The sequence below is a fragment of the Festucalex cinctus genome, chromosome 17 (genome assembly GCF_051991245.1).
Source record: "Festucalex cinctus isolate MCC-2025b chromosome 17, RoL_Fcin_1.0, whole genome shotgun sequence".
Classification (NCBI taxonomy): domain Eukaryota; kingdom Metazoa; phylum Chordata; class Actinopteri; order Syngnathiformes; family Syngnathidae; genus Festucalex; species Festucalex cinctus.
The window spans coordinates 366,452-385,508 of NC_135427.1; the positions used below are offsets into that span (position 1 = coordinate 366,452).

General features: G+C 38.7%; 1 protein-coding gene across 3 annotated transcripts in view; it reads left to right on the plus strand.

The window, feature by feature from the left end:
* The window catches only part of ankfn1b (ankyrin repeat and fibronectin type III domain containing 1b), a 154,950-nt gene that overhangs the window by 89,773 nt on the left and 46,120 nt on the right, over positions 1-19,057 (plus strand). For all 3 annotated transcript variants that reach the window (XM_077503509.1, XM_077503510.1, XM_077503508.1), the window contains one exon: positions 9,444-9,484. In XM_077503509.1, coding sequence (XP_077359635.1) covers positions 9,444-9,484 — 41 coding nt within the window. The remainder of the gene's footprint in view (positions 1-9,443; positions 9,485-19,057) is intronic.

Here is a 19,057-nt window from a genome sequence, read left to right on the forward strand (position 1 = left end):
CATTGATTTAAAAAAAAAAAAAAAAAAAGTTGACGTCATTTAACGTTTTTGGCGGCATACGTTGTGATTTTACTCATCGTTATTAAACGTTTTTGGCAGTGAATTAGTTAGAAAACTAAAACGAACCGAAACTATCACGAAAATTGCCTGTTTTAGTCTTTTGTAATTAATTTAATGCATGCACCTTTAGGGATTCTTTTAAATGTGTTTTTCATTATATTCATTCAACCGGAATGAGGATGTTTGAAAGTGCGTCACACAGAAGTGACATCATCTCGCAAGCAGCCAATAGAAAAGCACCTTCAGAGGAGCGACAATTTTTTACGTGCTTAACTTTTGGCTGGGTAAAATCCTTGCCCACTTTTGTTATTTAACAAGCGTATTAATAACTTAAAGAAAAAAAAATCAACATTTAGAACAGATGTAAGATGTGCGATTCATTTTTGATTAACACTGAGTTAACTATGGAAGTCATGCAATTAATTCTGATTTAAAAAAAAAAAATCGTTAACAATTAACATTTAAAAACCGTGTCACATTCGTCACTGCTGTTTTAGATTTGAACACAGTGGCTTAAAAAAAAATAAAATAAAATAAAAAAAACACCTGTAGGGGGAGCCATGTCGAAAAACACCCCAAAAATATTCTTTGATGACGCTTGAACGTGTTGACTTACCGCAGCTGCTTGTCTGCCATCTTTGTCACCGCTTGTCTTGCGCCTGTCATTTCACGCATCACAAGTCTCCCGACATTTTTAAAAGAGTCGCTTATTAATGTTAATGACCGCGGTGAAAAATGAATGAAGTGAAATCGAAAGAAAGACTTCACTGTCGCTTGTCCTCGCGTTTGTTTGAGTTTACGTTTACGCATACTACGCTTTGCATTCCATAAAACATAAATTATTTGACCTCTCTGGCTTATGAAACCGCTTGTATAAACTCTAAAACACCTTGTTGTTATTTTTGGACTATTTTAGCTCAGCAGTGACTATTTTTCAGACACTTTATTCATCCCTAAGGAGACATTAGGGCTGAGTATAACCTAACTGTTGGGAGTGAACACATACACGCGCGCACGCCCAATACAGCAGTGGATGCCCGCAGAGCAATTGGGGGTGAGGTGCCTGGCTCAAGGGCACTCAAGGGATGGCACAGCGCTGTTGTTGTTTTTTTTTTGCCACCCTCCTTCATTTCGCATAATGTGAGCAAAATTTAACCTCGGGCGCACACGCTCGCAATCTATTTGTGTCCTTTTATAACGCTTTTCTCAGTCATGTGACACGAGTTTATTTCCATTTAAATTGTCTCTTTAACTCTGGTCTGTTTTCACCCTCCGGCCCTTGTGGGTGTGTATATATATCTTCTTTCCAAACCACGTCATACTGAGAGTCCCCCCCCACCGCCCAATAACATAACAATTATATTATTCGGCTTTTTATTCTCCGCACTTTTTTGACGTGTCATAACTCCCACATAATATTTCCGATTTACACCGTTCAAATTTCAACTTGCTTCAAAAATTCACGCCATCTTGGGAATATATCGTCTGATTTCACAGTACTTAGAGTATTCGCACAATTTAATGTTAAATATCAACAATTCCCCATTCATTTTCAATGGGACTGACATTGAACTTTTTGTCATCAGCCCCAAGCTTTAGCCAACCAAACATCCTTTTTTTTTTTCCAACAACAAAAACAAACTTTTTGCACAAAAATGTTCTCCCCAATCTAGCCAGACAAATTTACAGTATTAATATAGCAATATACATATATAGATATGTCAGTGGTGGTTCAGGGGTTCTGCAGAGGTCAAAGACACAGCCGACTCATTTGATTCATTGGTGATTGGGAATTTGGTGTGGTCAGTAGTTGACTTGTGACTGTTGTGATGGTACATCGTGCGAATATTATTATTTTTTTATTGTAATCCCTTCATACAAACTGTTGAGCAAAAAAAAAATAAAAAGGAGAAAGTAAATATGTGCAATAGGATTTCACATGTATAACGGAACAAATGGTATTCCACAGGGTTCAATTCTAGGGCCTCTGCTGTTTTCATTGTATCTGCTTCCCCTGGGTTCCATTTTAACTCTTTGACTGCCAAAAACGTTTAATGACGTATGCTAAAATCCTAATGAATGCCGCCATAAACGTTAATTGATGTTTACTAAGATTTTTTCTTAGGTTTGTTTTGTTTTTTATCAATGGGCAGTTCAATGTCTTGTGCAGCACTGCCTGCTCAATGGGTTGTGGAATCAAAAACACCCACTATGGCCAGCAGATGGCAGCATTGTATCTCTTTTCAATGGGCTCACGGTATATGAAATTACAATGAAACACGACTGATATGATGAAATTGAACGATTTCAAGGATGACGTGAATTACGTGTCACGTTAAATCTAATTCACAGAGCGTCAAATAAACAAAAAAAAGTGCAAAAAATTTATCTTTTCAATGTCACTCATATTGCCTATTTTCAAATGGTGATTACTAAAGAACAGAATAAGGTAGAAATATACTTTTTTTTTTTTTTTATGTTTATGTAGTTGTAGCGCACAATATTTTGTTTTCCTTCAAAGATGAGTGAAAATGCTTGGAATCGGCTGACACGGTTGGGTTTGTTGTTTGGATAATATTTGGCAGTCAAAGAGTTAAATAAAAAAAAAAACAGCAATGGTTGTTTTAAAGTTTAAATATCCTTCTCAATGTTGTACATAATTGCATCACACATTTTTCTAACACGCAACCTGCTCCATACCTGCTTGTGCCGTCTTCCCTCGTTACTGTTGATAAAAGTCAAGTTTGCATCAAGAAATGTAGGCGCAAAAAAAAAAAAAGAGAACGCGTCTCCTGCGTCCTTTTTCACAGCAGTGACAGCGTGTTTGACATTTCCGCCAGCTATGACTAATGATCCCCCAGCGCTCACTCAACGGACAATAAGGTGGCTCAGTTTTTTTTTTTCTTTTTCTTTTTCTTTTTCTGTCCATGCATGCCCGCCACCAGACTCTGTGATTCATCAGGTACCACGCCAGGCCTGCGCACGCCGACTGTCACTCAGACTGTACATATATAGAAACGTACACAAGCAAACCAAAAGGTTACCAGACATGAAGCACAATGTACATTTGATTCCTAATTGATTTATATTGACGCTTGACAGGGCTAAAAGCCTGAGCAAGGCGGGCTTTTCGACCTGGCATCCGTCAACCGTTTGAGTCCATGTTTTGGTGCTTGGGTGAAGTTGTTTTGCGTCAGCTTGAGAGGATATAACTCTTGAGTAGGGATAGACTGATTATATTTGGCATTTTGACAAATGTCGGCATCAGCCATTTTTATTTTTATTTTTAATCTGAAGGCCGATAATGCTGGTATCTGACTGAGCGGTGAATAATTGGAACGTAGCAAATTTGGGGTTTTCGTCAGGGATTGTAAGATGTTCACACTCAATTTGTATTTGTCGTAAACACATTTGGAACATATTCAGACTTTTTTTTTTTTTTTACTGCGAAGATTAGCTACATTTGCATGTATTTGTCACTCAGTGGGATGCAGGGAACTTTTCGTCCATGGATCTATTTAAATTTCCACTTTATCAAAAAGAGGAACTCCCTTCACTTTTTATTAAAAAAAAAATATAAAAATATAAATAGAAGAAGAAATTATGTTGAAATTTTCTAAAACTTTATTTACAGTAGAAATCTTTAATTAATTAATTTATTTATTTATTTATTTTTTAAAGCCTAACACATGCTAATGACCCTGGAAGCGCCCTACAATTTTTGTTAGAATTTTTTAAAACAAATCTGTCAATAAAGTTTAGAATTATATATATATATATATATATATATATATATATATATATATACATATATATATATACATATATATATATATATATATACATATATATATATACATATATATATATATATATATATATATATATATATACATATATATATATATACATATATATATATATATATATATATATATATATATATACATATATATACATATATATATATATATATATATATATACATATATATATATACATATATATATATATATATATATATATACATTTTTTTTTCTATTTCACTGCGTATTAATTACGATTAAAACGTAATCGCCTGCCACCCGTAACAAAAACAGAACTATCCGATTGTATTTTTACTAACTTCACTGTCATCAAGCTAAAAAAGCGCCTTGGAAGGCCGTCTGCAGTCAGCACGACTGAACGATTGCGAGGGACCACAACTGCTAATTAGCTAATTGTTTGTTTACTGCTGACCGAGCGTAAATTGCCGTTCATTAACCATGACGCTGTCAAAATTTTTGCTTCTGTTTAACACATTCATTGCCACCAGCAAAAAAAAAATGCATCATTTGACGTCTTTTTCCGTCAATGGCAGTGAATGAGTTAATGAGGCGCAGGTTTGATCAAGGATCCTATTAGTCGAATGTAAATTGTTGCGCAACGCATACGTTGTTGAGCGTTATCGTGGTGAATCCTGCAAGTGGTTTTGCTGCTGCAGATTTCATAAGCAGGTTAAAAATAAGCGCACACAAGCTAGTTAAAGGCTCCCCACCGCATGTGCATCCTCAAATCTTCACAACTTCTGCATCCCCCCCACCCCCCACCCACTCACCTCCATCATTTTCCTCCGGCTACTGTGTCTATAATGAGCATGTCCTCCAACCCGCCTTCCCTCAGCACCACCTATTCTCTCAACGCCCCCCCCCCCACCCCCACTCCTCTCACTCATGTCCTCCCCCCCCCCCCTGTTTTCACTGTGTGCAGAATTGGTAGAAGCTTATCGCCTAGCAACCACAATTAAAGTACAACAAGTCCGCGGCGGTCGCAGCCGCCATCGGAGGCGAGCTTTTTTTTTTTTTGCGAAACGAGCTCCGAAGGAAACGCGAGCGGTCGGCTCGGGCTGAAGTTGAGCAGGTGAACGGCAATTAGAGGCGGCGTGGCGGAACGGCATCGGGAGAGGGGGTGGGGGGCACTTTGGGGGGGGATTCAAGCAGGGAGAGTTGGACTCAACAGGTATGTATGCACACGTCAATTAATGACAGAGTGAAGGTATTCCCGAAATGGGTTGCGGGTGAGTGCTGAAGGATTTTGTGTTTGGCGCTTAGGCGGAATTGTGCATAAGCAGCTAATACTTTGGATGCATTTGGCAGGAATGCAGCATGCTTGTTGTCACTCGAATTTCAGCACTTGATGGTACCTGATGGTCAAGTTTGAGATGCGCTTCATGTCATGTTCAATTAGAGCTCACGAATGTCTTATAATTGATGATTGTGTCAAGAACAGGCAGATGCATTCTGACAATCTTTTGCTGTTATTTAAAGATTCGGTTAAGTCAATTAGCCTTACTTTTATTGTTAGTGCTGTCAAAGTTAAAGCATGAGCTCATTGAATAATCGCAAAGAAAAATGTCATATTAACACAGATTAATCACACTATTATTTTTTGCCGCGGATGATCCTGCGGCGCTGTAGCTCCCTGTTGATCTCTAAAAAAAAATAAATAAATAATAAAATTCATTAGTAGAAATTAGCATTTCTTTTAAAGTATTTATTTTTATTTTTAGATAAAATAATTTTCAAATGAATTAAGGTTTCCAAATTTTTAAGTTGCCAGAAAAAGATGAAAAAGTTTTTTTTTTTATTTTTTTTTTTATTTGCTAAAAATATTTTTTTTAAATTAGCATAAAATTTCCACACAGGAAGAGCAAAAAATTTGCAAATAAATTGTCCATGGAATTGCCAAAAATGTGAGAGAATTTAATCAAAAAAAGTCAGAAGAGAAAATGTTCAAAAAGTAAACTAAGATGTCCAAAAACAAAAGGCAGAAAATTACTATAAAATATTTTTAGAATTGCCAGATAAACAGATAAGCGAGGTAATAAAGAAATCCAGCAATAATTATCAGCAATTATCAACCAATTTGACATCAAACGGATAATAAAGAAATCCGCCGAAAATGATCGGCAATTATCCACCAATTTGACATCATACAGATAAACCAGATAAAGAAATCTGCCGATAATAATCGACATGCCACTTTGGTCAATCGGTTGGGGTTGTGGCTCATATCCATAAAATTCAGCTTCATGGTGTTTTACACATTTTGATGTATTTGGACTATGACTTTGTGTTCAAGTTAATTTTGCAAATAATTATCGGCTTACTTATCGGTTATCAACATTGACACTTTCTAAATTATTGGTTGAAAATAACATTATCGTGCATCTCTCTTGGATCAAACATCCCCAATTTTTGATTAATATTATATTAATATATATTAAAAGATTAATATAAATATATTAATCTTTTTAGAGGATTTGTTACCATTCGAGGTCATTTACTCAATCATGCTTTCAGTAGTTGCACTTCATTAGCCTGCGAAATAATCTTCAATTTAAAATATGCCACCAAACACTGCCAATATAATGCTGCCAAGAGTTAGTTATTATTATTATTATTTTGGACATGTCATTTTTCACCATTGCATAGATAGTGGCGAGGTCAAAAGCAAATAACGGTACCCTTGCCGTTATGTCGTCCCGTACCAGCACGTGCCATGTATATAAATCACCATGTTATGATTTAACTCATTCACTGCCAGTCATTATAGAAAATTTTTACATTTCCAATACTCACGTGATATTCCATTCAATAATTATATATAAACCGAATCTACCAAATAACAGAATAGACTCCCTACTTTTTGTCCCGTCCCGTTCTTTTATAATTGACAGCAGAAAAATGTAGGTTTGCCAAAATACAGCCATTTCTCCCATGGACTCTGAAACTGTGTTTATTTCCTATAAAACGGGGCAATGATGTCATCTACCGGTGGTTGGGCATCAGTAAAGTTGTTTCCAAGTTTGATATTTACAGTGGAGCATGCTCAGATTCGCCCCCATTTAGCACCGCTCTAAAAAATACAATTGACAAGTATACTTGTCAAAGGCAGTGAATGAAGTAGTGGCCTAAATCGTATTGATTTTTTTACAGTGCGCTCAGCACTCTGCATATTTTCTTCTAATGAGATGAGGGGGGGCAAAAAAAAAAAAAAAGTCCATTATTGAAAATAATCCTCCTGTTTTTCAAATGAAGGACAAGCACCTGCCCTCATCCCTTCTGGATGAGTGGCACCGTATGTGGGCACAGTCGGGGAGCAGCGAGGTGGAAGGTCACTCGCTCCGTATGACATATCCTGCCCCCCGTCGGGGAGCTGACAGCCATACGCGGACGTATGCTTTATACACACACGCTTCCAAGTCACATGCAAAATATCACAAGCATCAGGGGGCGGTCGGTCTAAATGCTATTGCGCTAATCTCACGGAAGCATAGAACACAACATTGATTGTTGTTTTCATCGCATGATCCAAACAGTAACTACGGCCAAAGAAGACGATTCACTTCACATTTTATTCATACTCATTACTGAGTGTAGACTTGATCATAAAGTACCGTATTTTCCTCATTATAAGGCACACCTTCAATGAATGACATATTTTAAAACTATTTTCATATATAAGGCACTACAGTAGAGGCTGGGGTTACGTTATGCATCCATTAGATGGTGCTGCGCTAAAGGGAATGTCAACAAAACAGTCAGATAGGTCAGTCAAACTTTATTAATAGATTACAAACCAGCTTTCTGACAACTCCATTCACTCCCAAAATGAATAAACAGCTGTTTTATTATTTTCTCTGAGGTAAAGTATTAGTATTAGCTAGCGATCCAAGATGGCCGGGATCTTCTGCCGATCGTGCAGGGTCACCGATAACGTATTGACAGCGAGACCTGTTGTGGCTCAATGTTGATCCACATATAAGGCGCATGGTCAGTTTTTGAAAAAATTGAAGGCTTTTAGGTGCGCCTTATAGTCGTGAAAATACGGTACTAAATTGACTTTCAAGTAGAAATAAGAAAAATCTTTCTTTCACAGCACGTCAAGTCACACGCTCAAAGTCACAGATAGGGCCCGACCGATATGCACTTTTTGATCCCGATTTTTGGCAGAAAAAAATACCGATTACCAATTAATCTGCCGATTATGTATTTAAAATACATATAATATAAATACTGACAGCTCGGGCTGTTTGGAAGTGCTATATAAATCAAGATAACTTGACTGTTGCTGTGCGTTTTGACCTCTTGGGGGCAGTGTGGTGCCATGCATCCATGGCGTACACACTTGAAGTGAGTACAGAAGAAGGTTGCGATTGAATTCTATTAAAATAACTCGTTTTTCACACATTGGGAAGAATTTGTGCCTTTGCATAGTGTTATCATCTGTGAGTATGTGTTCCCACAAGATTTGTGTGTGGATATTTGTTATTTGAAGAAAAAACACTCCCAAAGTCAACGCTAACTTCCCGTCTTCCTGTTAGCATTTGCTAATTTGCTGTTCGTGCTAGGCTAGCAATGTTTTAGAAACGAAGCATGTTTTGTATTTAAATATACAGTGGATGTAAGTTTTGCCGTTGTGTGGTTAGTTTTGCATTTAATTTCAACTGAGGTGTCATTAAATGGCTTAAATGGACAACAGAATAACCAGAATAACATACGCTACACACTTGCTAGTTGCTAACGCTACAAAAGCAAAATGGTGCAATCAGGGCACTTTCACAACGTCGGAAACCTCCGTTTTCTTGGATGACTTTATCAGTAGTCATGAATGTCGTGTTGCTGAGTGGCCATTTTGGCTCGGCTCCATCACTCAGCCATGTGACTTGTCATGGATCACGGCACCGTGGCGTGATAAAAATCCCAAGCAGCGAAGGTATTTTTTGCTCCAAAAGGCCGGTTACGTGCGTGCGTATGTATGCGCACGCTTCACTCTTGTCTGCCTCAGCGTGTGTCCCATCTGAGACCTATAAACCTCCAGAAGATGGTGACAGCAGGAGGAAAGTATGCGTTTATCCGCACCTTCTTTTTTGTATGGAGGTCGTATGTTCGTGTTCGCAAGCCGTCGTTATTGAAGGAATGCACTCAAACATCCCATTGAGCAAAGTTGCCATGTTGTACCTATTGATTTTTTTTTTTTTTTCACCCGGCCTTTTGCATCCATGTTTTTGTAGCTCGCTCATCTCTGCCTCTCGTGAAATGTCAGTTTTGTTTTTAACATCTTCAACACAAAAGATGCTTGAGAAAATGTCAAATTTGTCATCGGAGACAGCTTCATTAAGCACGTAATTGGTTCGTACATTTTAGCACCATAAAATAAAAGTCCAGAACAGGAGATGTCATGAAATTTCATTGGCTGATTAGAAAATTCAGTAATGCTCGGAAATTCATGCTGTTGCGTATGATTAAAAAATTACTTAACTTTTCAACTGCGTTTGTATTATGTGTAGCACAAATTCAGCATTTTAGTTTTAATGTTTTTGTTTTTGCTCTTATTTACAGAGTTTGGGCTCGGTCGATCGCAAGGAGAATCAACACAAGAAGTGAGTCCGATTTATTTGTTTTGAGTATTTTTAGGAGTGAATGTACATTACTGAACCCAGGGGCAACAGGTGCAATGAAAACAGCAGAGGCCCCGCAACGGAACCCTGTGGAACACCATACATTCCGTCATAGATGTGAAATCATATTGCACATATTCAACTATGATATAGTTAGTATGAAGGGATTACAATGATAAATAAACAACACGATGTCGACTACTGAGCATAGCAAATTCCCTGCAGCATAGTTAGCGCATCAGTCAGGGGTGTCCAAACTTTTTGATTTGAGGGCCACATACAGAACATCAGAAGGACGCAAGGGCCACATAATGTTATGAAGAGAAATTGTGTTTAGTCCTAAAAATTGTACAAATAATTTATTTGTGCTTTTGCATATCTCAAAAAATGCTACAGTATATAAACCAATTTATTTGTAATATGGCAGTAGGGTTATTATAGTTTTGGTATTTTTCATTTTAGTTAGTTTTTATTAGTTTTCAGTGTGGTTCTGTTCGTTTTTATTAGTTGTAGTTGTTTAATAAATGTTTAGTATTATTTTAGTTAGTTTCAGTATTATTTTTTTTCAAACGAATATTACTTGTGCACAATATTTAAAAAACACCATGGGAGCGACATCATCTGAAGGTGCTTTCCGATTGGCTGCTGCTAGATGACGTCACTTCTGTGTGACATACTTTCAAACGTCATTATTCCGGTTTCTATCAAAATAAATCGAATTAAAATTACATTTAAAATCATCCCCAAAGGCTCATGCATTAAATTAATTATTCAAGACTAAAATTGTATAACATGTTTGCTATAATTAGTTAGTTTTGTGAACATAAAGTGTAGTTTCAGTTAGTTTTCGTTTTTTTTATTTCGGTAACAATATTGTTTTTTTGTTTTAGTTTTTTCATTAGTTTGAGTTAACAAAAAATAACCTTTAATGGCAACTGTTTTTCGATACCCTCCCTTCTAACTTTGATCATCTCCAAACAATTTTGTTTTGTTTATTTTATTTGAACTGAGTCAAATGCCATTTTTAGCATATGTCGTGGGCCGCTGAAAAATGGACGGCGGGCCGCAAACGGCCCCCGGGCCGTAGTTGGGACACCACTGGCATAAGCAAAAGCAATCAAGTCATAATACTGGAATCAATTAAAATCAAGGCAGTAGAAGTAATTGTTCCGACACGCGTATGGATGAGCCGCCATATTGGTGTACGTAGTTCCCCAGTGGGCCAATCCAAGGCAAGTTCAAATGGAAAGATTTGTTTTTTTCCAGTATACGCATTGAGAATTAATGACATTGGTGGTTATGTTGGTATAAAACGACGCTAGCTCAGCGGGCCTGCTGTTGGCCGACTGAGGATGATATTATTAGACCCATAATCCATATATTTGTACTTACACTCATGAACCAGACTGCAAGAGTGTCTAGCCGTAGTTTTTCAATACAAAGAGTACAGAAAGATAAATGACGGGCAACATTTTCCACATTTGTTTGAGCACAAGAACAGATGAGTACAGCGAACAAGCGATTATCATGCGGAATACATTTTACACCAATCACAATTGGTGAAACACATGTCGACGAATCGGAACCAGGCTTTAAAGCAACACTAAGGAACTTTCAGTTTACGTTGATTATGGCGGTGCCATATGGACAAAAGTGGTAGGAAGACCACATTTCCCATGAAGACAAGCGCATTGTGTTGTTGTTGTTGTTGTTGTTGTTTTTTTTTGTTTTGTTTTTTAGCTCACGACAGCGAGTGAAAGCCCGGTCAATGTTGATCCTTGACTTTTTTGTTTCCTCAGACAAAACGTTTCAGTTGTTTTGCAGCTTCTGCCGGGAAAGTAGTAATTGTGAGTCGACATTGAAATTGACTTCTGTCTTTGTCACGAATGGGGAAATGGGGGAAGTGACGTATGCCATAAAGCAGTCAGCGCATTTGTAGTTTTTTTGTGTGGCAGTGTTCCTCCTCAAAGTTGCTTCGTGACAGTAAAAACGACCTCTCCCAGGCCATGGCAAAGGTACCATTCAACTAGTTTGAAGTCCATGTTTCATCAGAAGAGTTATAAAACTATTTTATTAAGGTTGAAAAGTTCCTTAGTGCTACTTTAAATGGACATAAATCTTAACTCATTTGCTCCCAATGACGTGTAAATATGTTTTTTGTTTTTTTTTAAATGTTTTAAGTGCCCCAAAGACGTATTTATATGGACATAAATCTTAAGGGGTCATGATTGTAGTTCTGCCAAGTCTAAAGACAACCAGTCAGCATCAATCAAGACTTTTTTTTTTTTTTGTATTACATCTTTTCCGACCTTCCCTTCCTAAACAAGCTCAAGTTCTGATAAGCTGCATCATTGCTTCCGCCATTGGTTTGGTCCAACCATTTTATCAGATTGGAGCGTGTTAAAAAAAAACAACACAATTATTTACTTCTGACAAATCCGACTCCCTCACAAAGTTCCGATTCTGCAGCCTTGTCCTTCACCTTCATAAATCTTCCAGACGAAGGTTATCAGGAGCCATGTTTTTCTTCTTCCCTCTGAAGTTCCAAGTATTGGAGCCCTCTTTCTCGTCACGCTCCGTGAAATGAGCAGGATGATGTAATCTCCTCCTGCTATTAGCGTTAGTAGTGACGCGCAGAGACATTCCCTCTTCGGTACGTAAGCTCCAAAATGTTTATAGTAACACACCGGACGGTACGTCACGCTTTTCAACTTGGAAAAAGCCGAGCGATGTTGTGCCCGTTTTTGTAGCAGGAAGAACAAGTTTCTGTCTTTCCCCGGCTGAAAACGAGGCCGGTTCTGCCAAAAACCCAAGCTTCGACTGCGAGTTAGCTGTTTAAATTGTAACCGGATTCCCCAACTGTTCTGTCGTTAAGCGAGCCCTCTGGACCTCACATGAAATGCAAAACACGTACGCTGGTCCCCGCAGTCTGCTGGCTCCACTCTGATTGGAATCTTGACGCCGTCCTCAATTGTGGCTGGACCGGGCCAGCGCGGGGGTGCCCCGGCCTCTTTTCGCTTTCTGGTTTTCTCAAGGCCGCAATCATAATACCAGAGGAGGGTCCGCCTCCGTCGGGCCAAGAAAGCTGGAGAGACGACGGGCGTCAAAATCCACGAGGAGACCCGCTTTAAACTATGCAGACGTTAAATTACAGCATATTGGTTGCAAATTGCCACCAGATTAAACTCGGCATCTCACCAGCCTGCCAGAGGTCCGTAAACACTCGGCAAGAAATGCTTGGACCACAACACCAAGAGTTAAAGTCAAGGCTCCAAGAGGTTTTATCAGCTTTTCTTGGTCAGAGAAGAGGCCAGCTGGAGATTTTTGTGGCGATGCAGTTGGGTGTTGCTTCAATGTGCTGGCTTCTTGGAAATATTACGAGTTTATCTTGGATAATAAGCGCTCATTGTATCATGCCTCTGCGCCGGTATTACGTTATAGACTTCTGCGGTGAGTTCCGCAGGGGGTTCTCACCGCTGTGATAACGATTATATGACTCCCAACCATTTTCCTCCAAATTACATCCAGGTTATTATCTCAACCCAGCTAACCATAGCAGAGTGGAACGATAAGTTTTTTTTGCCCTCGCGCTCAGATTCTCCAAGCTACCGTTTCTGCTAATTCACTTCCACGTGTTTGTCAGCTTACTTCGAGATGAATTTGCGTGCGGATCCGTCACGTGTGTGATATCGCGGTGTTGAGTCAGCCGCATGCTGCGCTTGAAAGACAGCGTGGGACTCAAAGGGAACGCCGTCAAAAATCCAACCACTACGTTGAACCCCACCAAAGACAGGGTGGAAAAAAGGCGTTGAATTTTTTCCTCATTTTTGACTCCCTGAAAAATTCCGTTTGTGCCGACTCTGTGGAAAAATAATACGGGGAACAAAGTATCGAAGGTTTAAAATAGGGACAGACTATATCATGAATGTGTCTGTGTTGTGTGCTGAAGCGATTGAGGCAACATTGAGTACACACAGAGGCACCATTGATTAAAATGAAATAAAAAAAAAATAATTAAAAAAAATGTTGGGTCAAATGAATAACCCACAAAGCAATCCCAAAAATTGGGTTGCTTTGTGGTATATTAATTTCATTTGACCCAATATTTTGGGCTACTTAAAAGGGTCCGTTTATTTTTTACCCAATTCATTTAGGTTATTCAATTGACCCGACAAAGTTGGGTCAAATGAATAACCCGCAAATCAATGCAAAGCATTTGGAGAAACATTTCATTTAAAACAATTATAAAATAAATTTGACCCAACATTTCAGTTATAAATTGTAATAGCTGGATTAGTTCATTTTCTTATGCAATTAAATTGGGTTATTAAATTAACCCAAAAAGTTGGGTCAAATGAAGAACCCATAAATCAACACATTTGGAAAAACAGCTAATTAAAAACAATTATTGATTCAATTTGACCCAAGATTGTAAAAGTTGTCAGTTAATATTTGACCCAATTTAATTGAGTTATTTATTCATTTAACTCCAAAAGTTGCTCCAAATAAATAACACACAAATTAACCCAAAACAATTGGGTCGGCTTGCTTTGTGGGTTATTAATTTAATTTGACTCAAAGTTTTGTGTTTTAAAAACTCAAAAAGTTGGGTCAGTTATTATGATTTTTTTTTTTAACCCAATTTTTTTATTTATTTTTTTGCTTGCTTTATTAAACCAAAGTTTTTAACCCAATTCCCTTGGTTATTGTAAAGTCGACTAGCCCAAACCAGACGGTCAAACCAGCAAAAAACTCCCCTCCTTTTGGGAACTTTTTGTTGCCTCGCCTTATTATTTCAAACACAGATTAACATTGATGAAACGTAAAGTAACGTACACTTCACCCTCATCAGGGTGCTCAAGATGTTCACCGTGTTAGCCTCGAAACATATCAGCGTGTTTTAATGGTGAGAATTCAATCCAAGGAAGGGGGGGGTGAGAAACATTTAGCTTTGGATGGGTATGGCATGTGGAAAACAAGGCTTTCTTTGAGCAGTTTTAATTAGCAATGTTCATAGCCTGGCTGCTGTCTTTTATGATTGGACCACTGAAAGGCTTTTTGTTGGCCTAATGAAACGTATTGAGGGTTATGCTCCTGAATTGAACTTTGTTTTTCTAAGTGTGCGAGCGAGTGCACGTATGAGCATTTGGTCGCATTTGCAGTTTCTACTGATGGGCGCCTCCATTCTTTTTTGGCGTATTGCAGTCGTATTGGCAATAAAGCGTTGTTTTCCCTCCTTTCCAAACTTGTTGTTTTAGGTCGGCAGCCATTGCCCATAATTGCTGAAACGAGGTCAGGTATTTGTCTGCCTTTATAATTTATGATGGTGTCCCTTAATAATATGAAATAAGATCAGTGGTTAGGAGAAATCTCGACCTCAGACAGATCACGTAGTGCAGATAAGTTAAATATGTAGCATCCTGGTGCTTTCACTTGAATTACTTTCTAAACAGTAAAACCTTTATATAATCTCAGAAGGTATGGAGACTTTTCTTGCGTTTCAATAAATAAGAAAGTTTAAAAATATACAGCGAACGTTCATGCAGATTTTGGAAGAGTTCGTGTGAATTCATCATATATTCAGGATGAAGGTAAAACAGAATAAACTCAACATTAGTCACGACACCGTTCTCGTTGGTGCTCTGATTTTCTCGAATGCCACACATTCTCAAGCAAACCGGGTTAGCGAGGCTAAAGCTTGGTCAAAGTGCACCGTTGATGCCTTTGTGTGCTGTGAGAGGGAGCTTGGTGAATGCATTCGCCCTGATTTAATTGCTGCCTTTGCTCAAAAACAGACGGGGAAAGTGATGGCGAGCACGCCAAAGGTGTTTCGAAGGGAAGCTGCCAGTGTTTGATGGAAAAAAAAAAAAAGAAAAAAAAAGCATTTTCACACAACGTGGATACATCCCAAATAACTACAAAGGGACTTCGTAAATCACAAACGGAAAAATTCAAAACGGTTCCAGGTGATACGATTCCTCTCCAACCCTGGAAGTGGCAGTATTAAAATTGCTACCAATCAATTCAATCATATTAACTCATTTACTCCCAATAACGTATAATACGTTTTTTTTTTTATGTTCTAAGTGTCCCAAAGACGTATTTATACTTTTTTATTTTTTTTATTTTTATTTTTTATGCTAGAGCATACAGAAGGCTTTGATGCAGCCTCTCAATTGCAAAGAACGGTTGCAGAAATGGTAGTTATTACACAAACGGCCAGCAGGTGGCAGCAGAGCAAAGGAGATCAACCAGGGCCATGTAGGGAAAAAAAGCTCAATTACTTACAATTTTAAATAGATTTGTGAAAACTGACGAAACTTAGCTCTTTTCTAATGCTAATTGCTGCAAAACGGAAACAGATAGAAACATACTTTTTTTTTTTTCCTGATGAAAGAACTTTAATCTTTCTATTGGTAGGTTCCATGCTTTTATAGCAATAGAACACAATATTCTGTGGGCCTTGCAAAATCAGTCAAAATCCAGTAAAACAGCCGGGAGCGAACGGGATTGCTTCTGTGAAAATGGCTGGGAGTGAATGAGTTAACTAACTTTTGTTTGTCACCTTATGGATTGGTAAAGTTCTTCGCAAACGGTAGTATTGCTTGTCCTCTCAATTGCTAACCTTGCTCTCGCTAGATGAATTCTCGCGGTATTTGTGTCTTCACAAACTCCGGAGAAGACCACCTTGTTCCGCTCCCGCAGATAACCGTCGTTCCCGAACCACTGGTGGTTCGGACCAATCACAGAGCGACATCATGTTTGGGGGCGGGATATGCAACTGTGACGAAACCAGGAAGCCAGCGCCGTTTCCTTGTTGAATGTTGAACAGCGAGAGGCGCTTCGTGCATTTCTAGCTTGTAAGATGTTTGTGTTTTTCCCCTTATTCGACAAGAACCATGAACGGACACAAACATTTTCATCCGTGGCCGTGATTGGGTAAAACAAACGTGTAGAACGTCGCATCGTCCAATCAGCTCGAAGTATTGTACAGAATGTCCCGCCTTTTCCCAACAAAATTACTGGCTATTTCCAGTCAATTATAGCACAAAAGTGGCAATACATTCAAGACTTTTTGAAGGAAAACCAAATGGATTGTCAGTATCCTAATGTTAGCACAGCATCAGGAACTTGTAACCGCACCACGCTTAAATTTCAATTAATTGTCCAGTCCGAATTGGAATGTCTGCTGTGCATAGTTCGATCGCGCCTACCTGAGGGAAGGAGCTGGAAGAGATGTTGAACAGGATGTGGAGGGTCTGAGAGTCATCATCAGGTTGCAACAGAGAGACTGGAACAGAAACAGAATGCATATGAGTGGATGTCCTTGGAAATGTAAAGTTTTCAAACATCCGCTGGGAATTTTGCTCTTTAGCTCCTACTGACAGCATTCAAATGTTTCGAGAAGGTCAAAACCTTGACGTGAAAAGATTTTAATACATTTTAGGATCTTCCTGAATCAGATAGTACCTCTGATGGAAGGTTTTTGCAGTTTTGTAACCATGACATTGTAAAAACCATGTTAAACCGGTAAATCGGCTACCTTATCCTATGTAACCATCAGTTTATGTTCGGAGTACTGGACTGGTGCATCCTCCTCCTCCAAGACTATTGCATCATCACGCTCCCCTCGCTGCCAGGACGTTGACCCAGGACAGCTGCTTGGTCCAGTGCCAGGTTTGAGGCTCTCAGGCAGCCAGTTGCCGGCAGATCCCCCCCCACCCTCCTCCGCTACGACCCACCTGCTTCACATGTCCCGTTTTCCCCTAAAGCCCTCAAAGGGATTCCCCTGCACCCTCATTTATGTCCGCTGCCACCCTGCGCGTTTGAAGCGGTGATCCTATATATTCTGGTGCCATTGAAGTCATCATCCGATTGTCATGTGTTTGATCCGAATGTTTGTTTGAAGTATTACCAGCGCTCTTAATGCAACAGTTGGTCCCGGGCCAAACATCGAGCCGACCGTAAAGCCAAGACGTGTATTAATGATAACCATCGACGAGACGAACTAATCGCTCTTCTTTATAATTTGTGTTTTTTTAAACCACTGTTGATGTCAAGGGGCATTAGCGTGGATGACAGTCGGTGGCATGCGCAGCCCCGTGGTACTAATTGAATTAAAAAAGCCCTTGAAGGAGGAGTCCAGACTTAATACCGCCAATTAGGGGTTCTTTTGCCATCTGATGAAAATCCCACACCTCATTTATGTGAGTCATACTGGAAAATATGCCTCTTTGTCTTTGAGGTCGACCAAGTCTTTGGAGATGTTGGCACAGGGTCAGTCGGAGAGGCTGTGGGAGTGGGAAAGAAAGCAGTGAGTTTTTTTTGGGGTGGGGGGGAGCAGAGGGTTGTTCAAACAGATAAGCCGTCCTACGAGGTCATTTCAATGAGAAAGCTGCCCCTTGCAACTTCTTCAGACGGAAACAGGTGCTAGTGTGTGTTTGAAACATACTCTCAGAAGGATTTGGAGGAAAAAAAAAAAGCACATAAAGCAATACTTTGGCAGATAGTAAGCAATTCTCAAAACAGTAGCCTCAGGCTCTTTTATGCCACTTGAGAATTACACGTCGTGTATTTTAACTTTTTGACCGCCAAAAACGTTTAATAACGTTTAGTAAAATCACGATGTATGCCGCCATAAACCTTAAGTGACGTCAACTTTTTTTTTTTTTTGTGAATATATCATTGGTCAGTGCAACATCCAAGTGCAGCACAGCCGGGTCAATGAGTTGTGAAATCAAAAACACCCACTAACTATGGCCAGCAGATGGCAGCGGTAGCTGCTCGGGCCCTAACTAGAGCTGCGAATTACAATGAAACATGACGCAATCTGATGAAATAGAACGTTTTCAAGGCTGACGTGAATGATCAAAGCCTTTGTAACATTAAACCTAATTTGACGAAGCATCACTAAACAAAAAATATTAGTATCAAAGTCACTGTTGTGGAGGAAATGTATATTTTCAATTTTCGCTCAATGTCACTCAAATGACCTATTTTCAAATGATGATTACTAAAGAACGGAATAAGGTAGAAACATACTTTTTTTCTAATGAAAGAATGGAATGCAATCTTTCATGTGGTACCCATGTTGGTTTATGTAGCAAAAAAAACCCCCCCACAATATTCTGTTTGCTTTGAAAAATTAGTTAAAATGCTCGAAATCCACTGGCATTGGGGGTTGTTTTTAAATAACGTGTGGCAGTAAAAGAGTTAAACAACCTCACAACTTTGCCTTCAACTAGCTTAATGCTAGCACAAAATGTAAAACACCATAAACAATAAACAAGCTAACCAATAGCATCAGTAGCCGTACAATTATAACCCTTTAAATTTAGCAACGGATATTTGAACACAACACATGTAGACAGACAAAAAAAACAACTAATTACAGCAGTTTATTTATTTACAGTAGTTGTGAAACTCTTCTTCATTCTAAGTGACTGTGTTGTACTGCCCCGGGTGGCCAAGTCATGCACACTAAAAGGTGCATAATGAATTTCTTAATTATTATTTTTTTTTAAAGTAAAATATTCTAGACTGTCATTTTCCGTA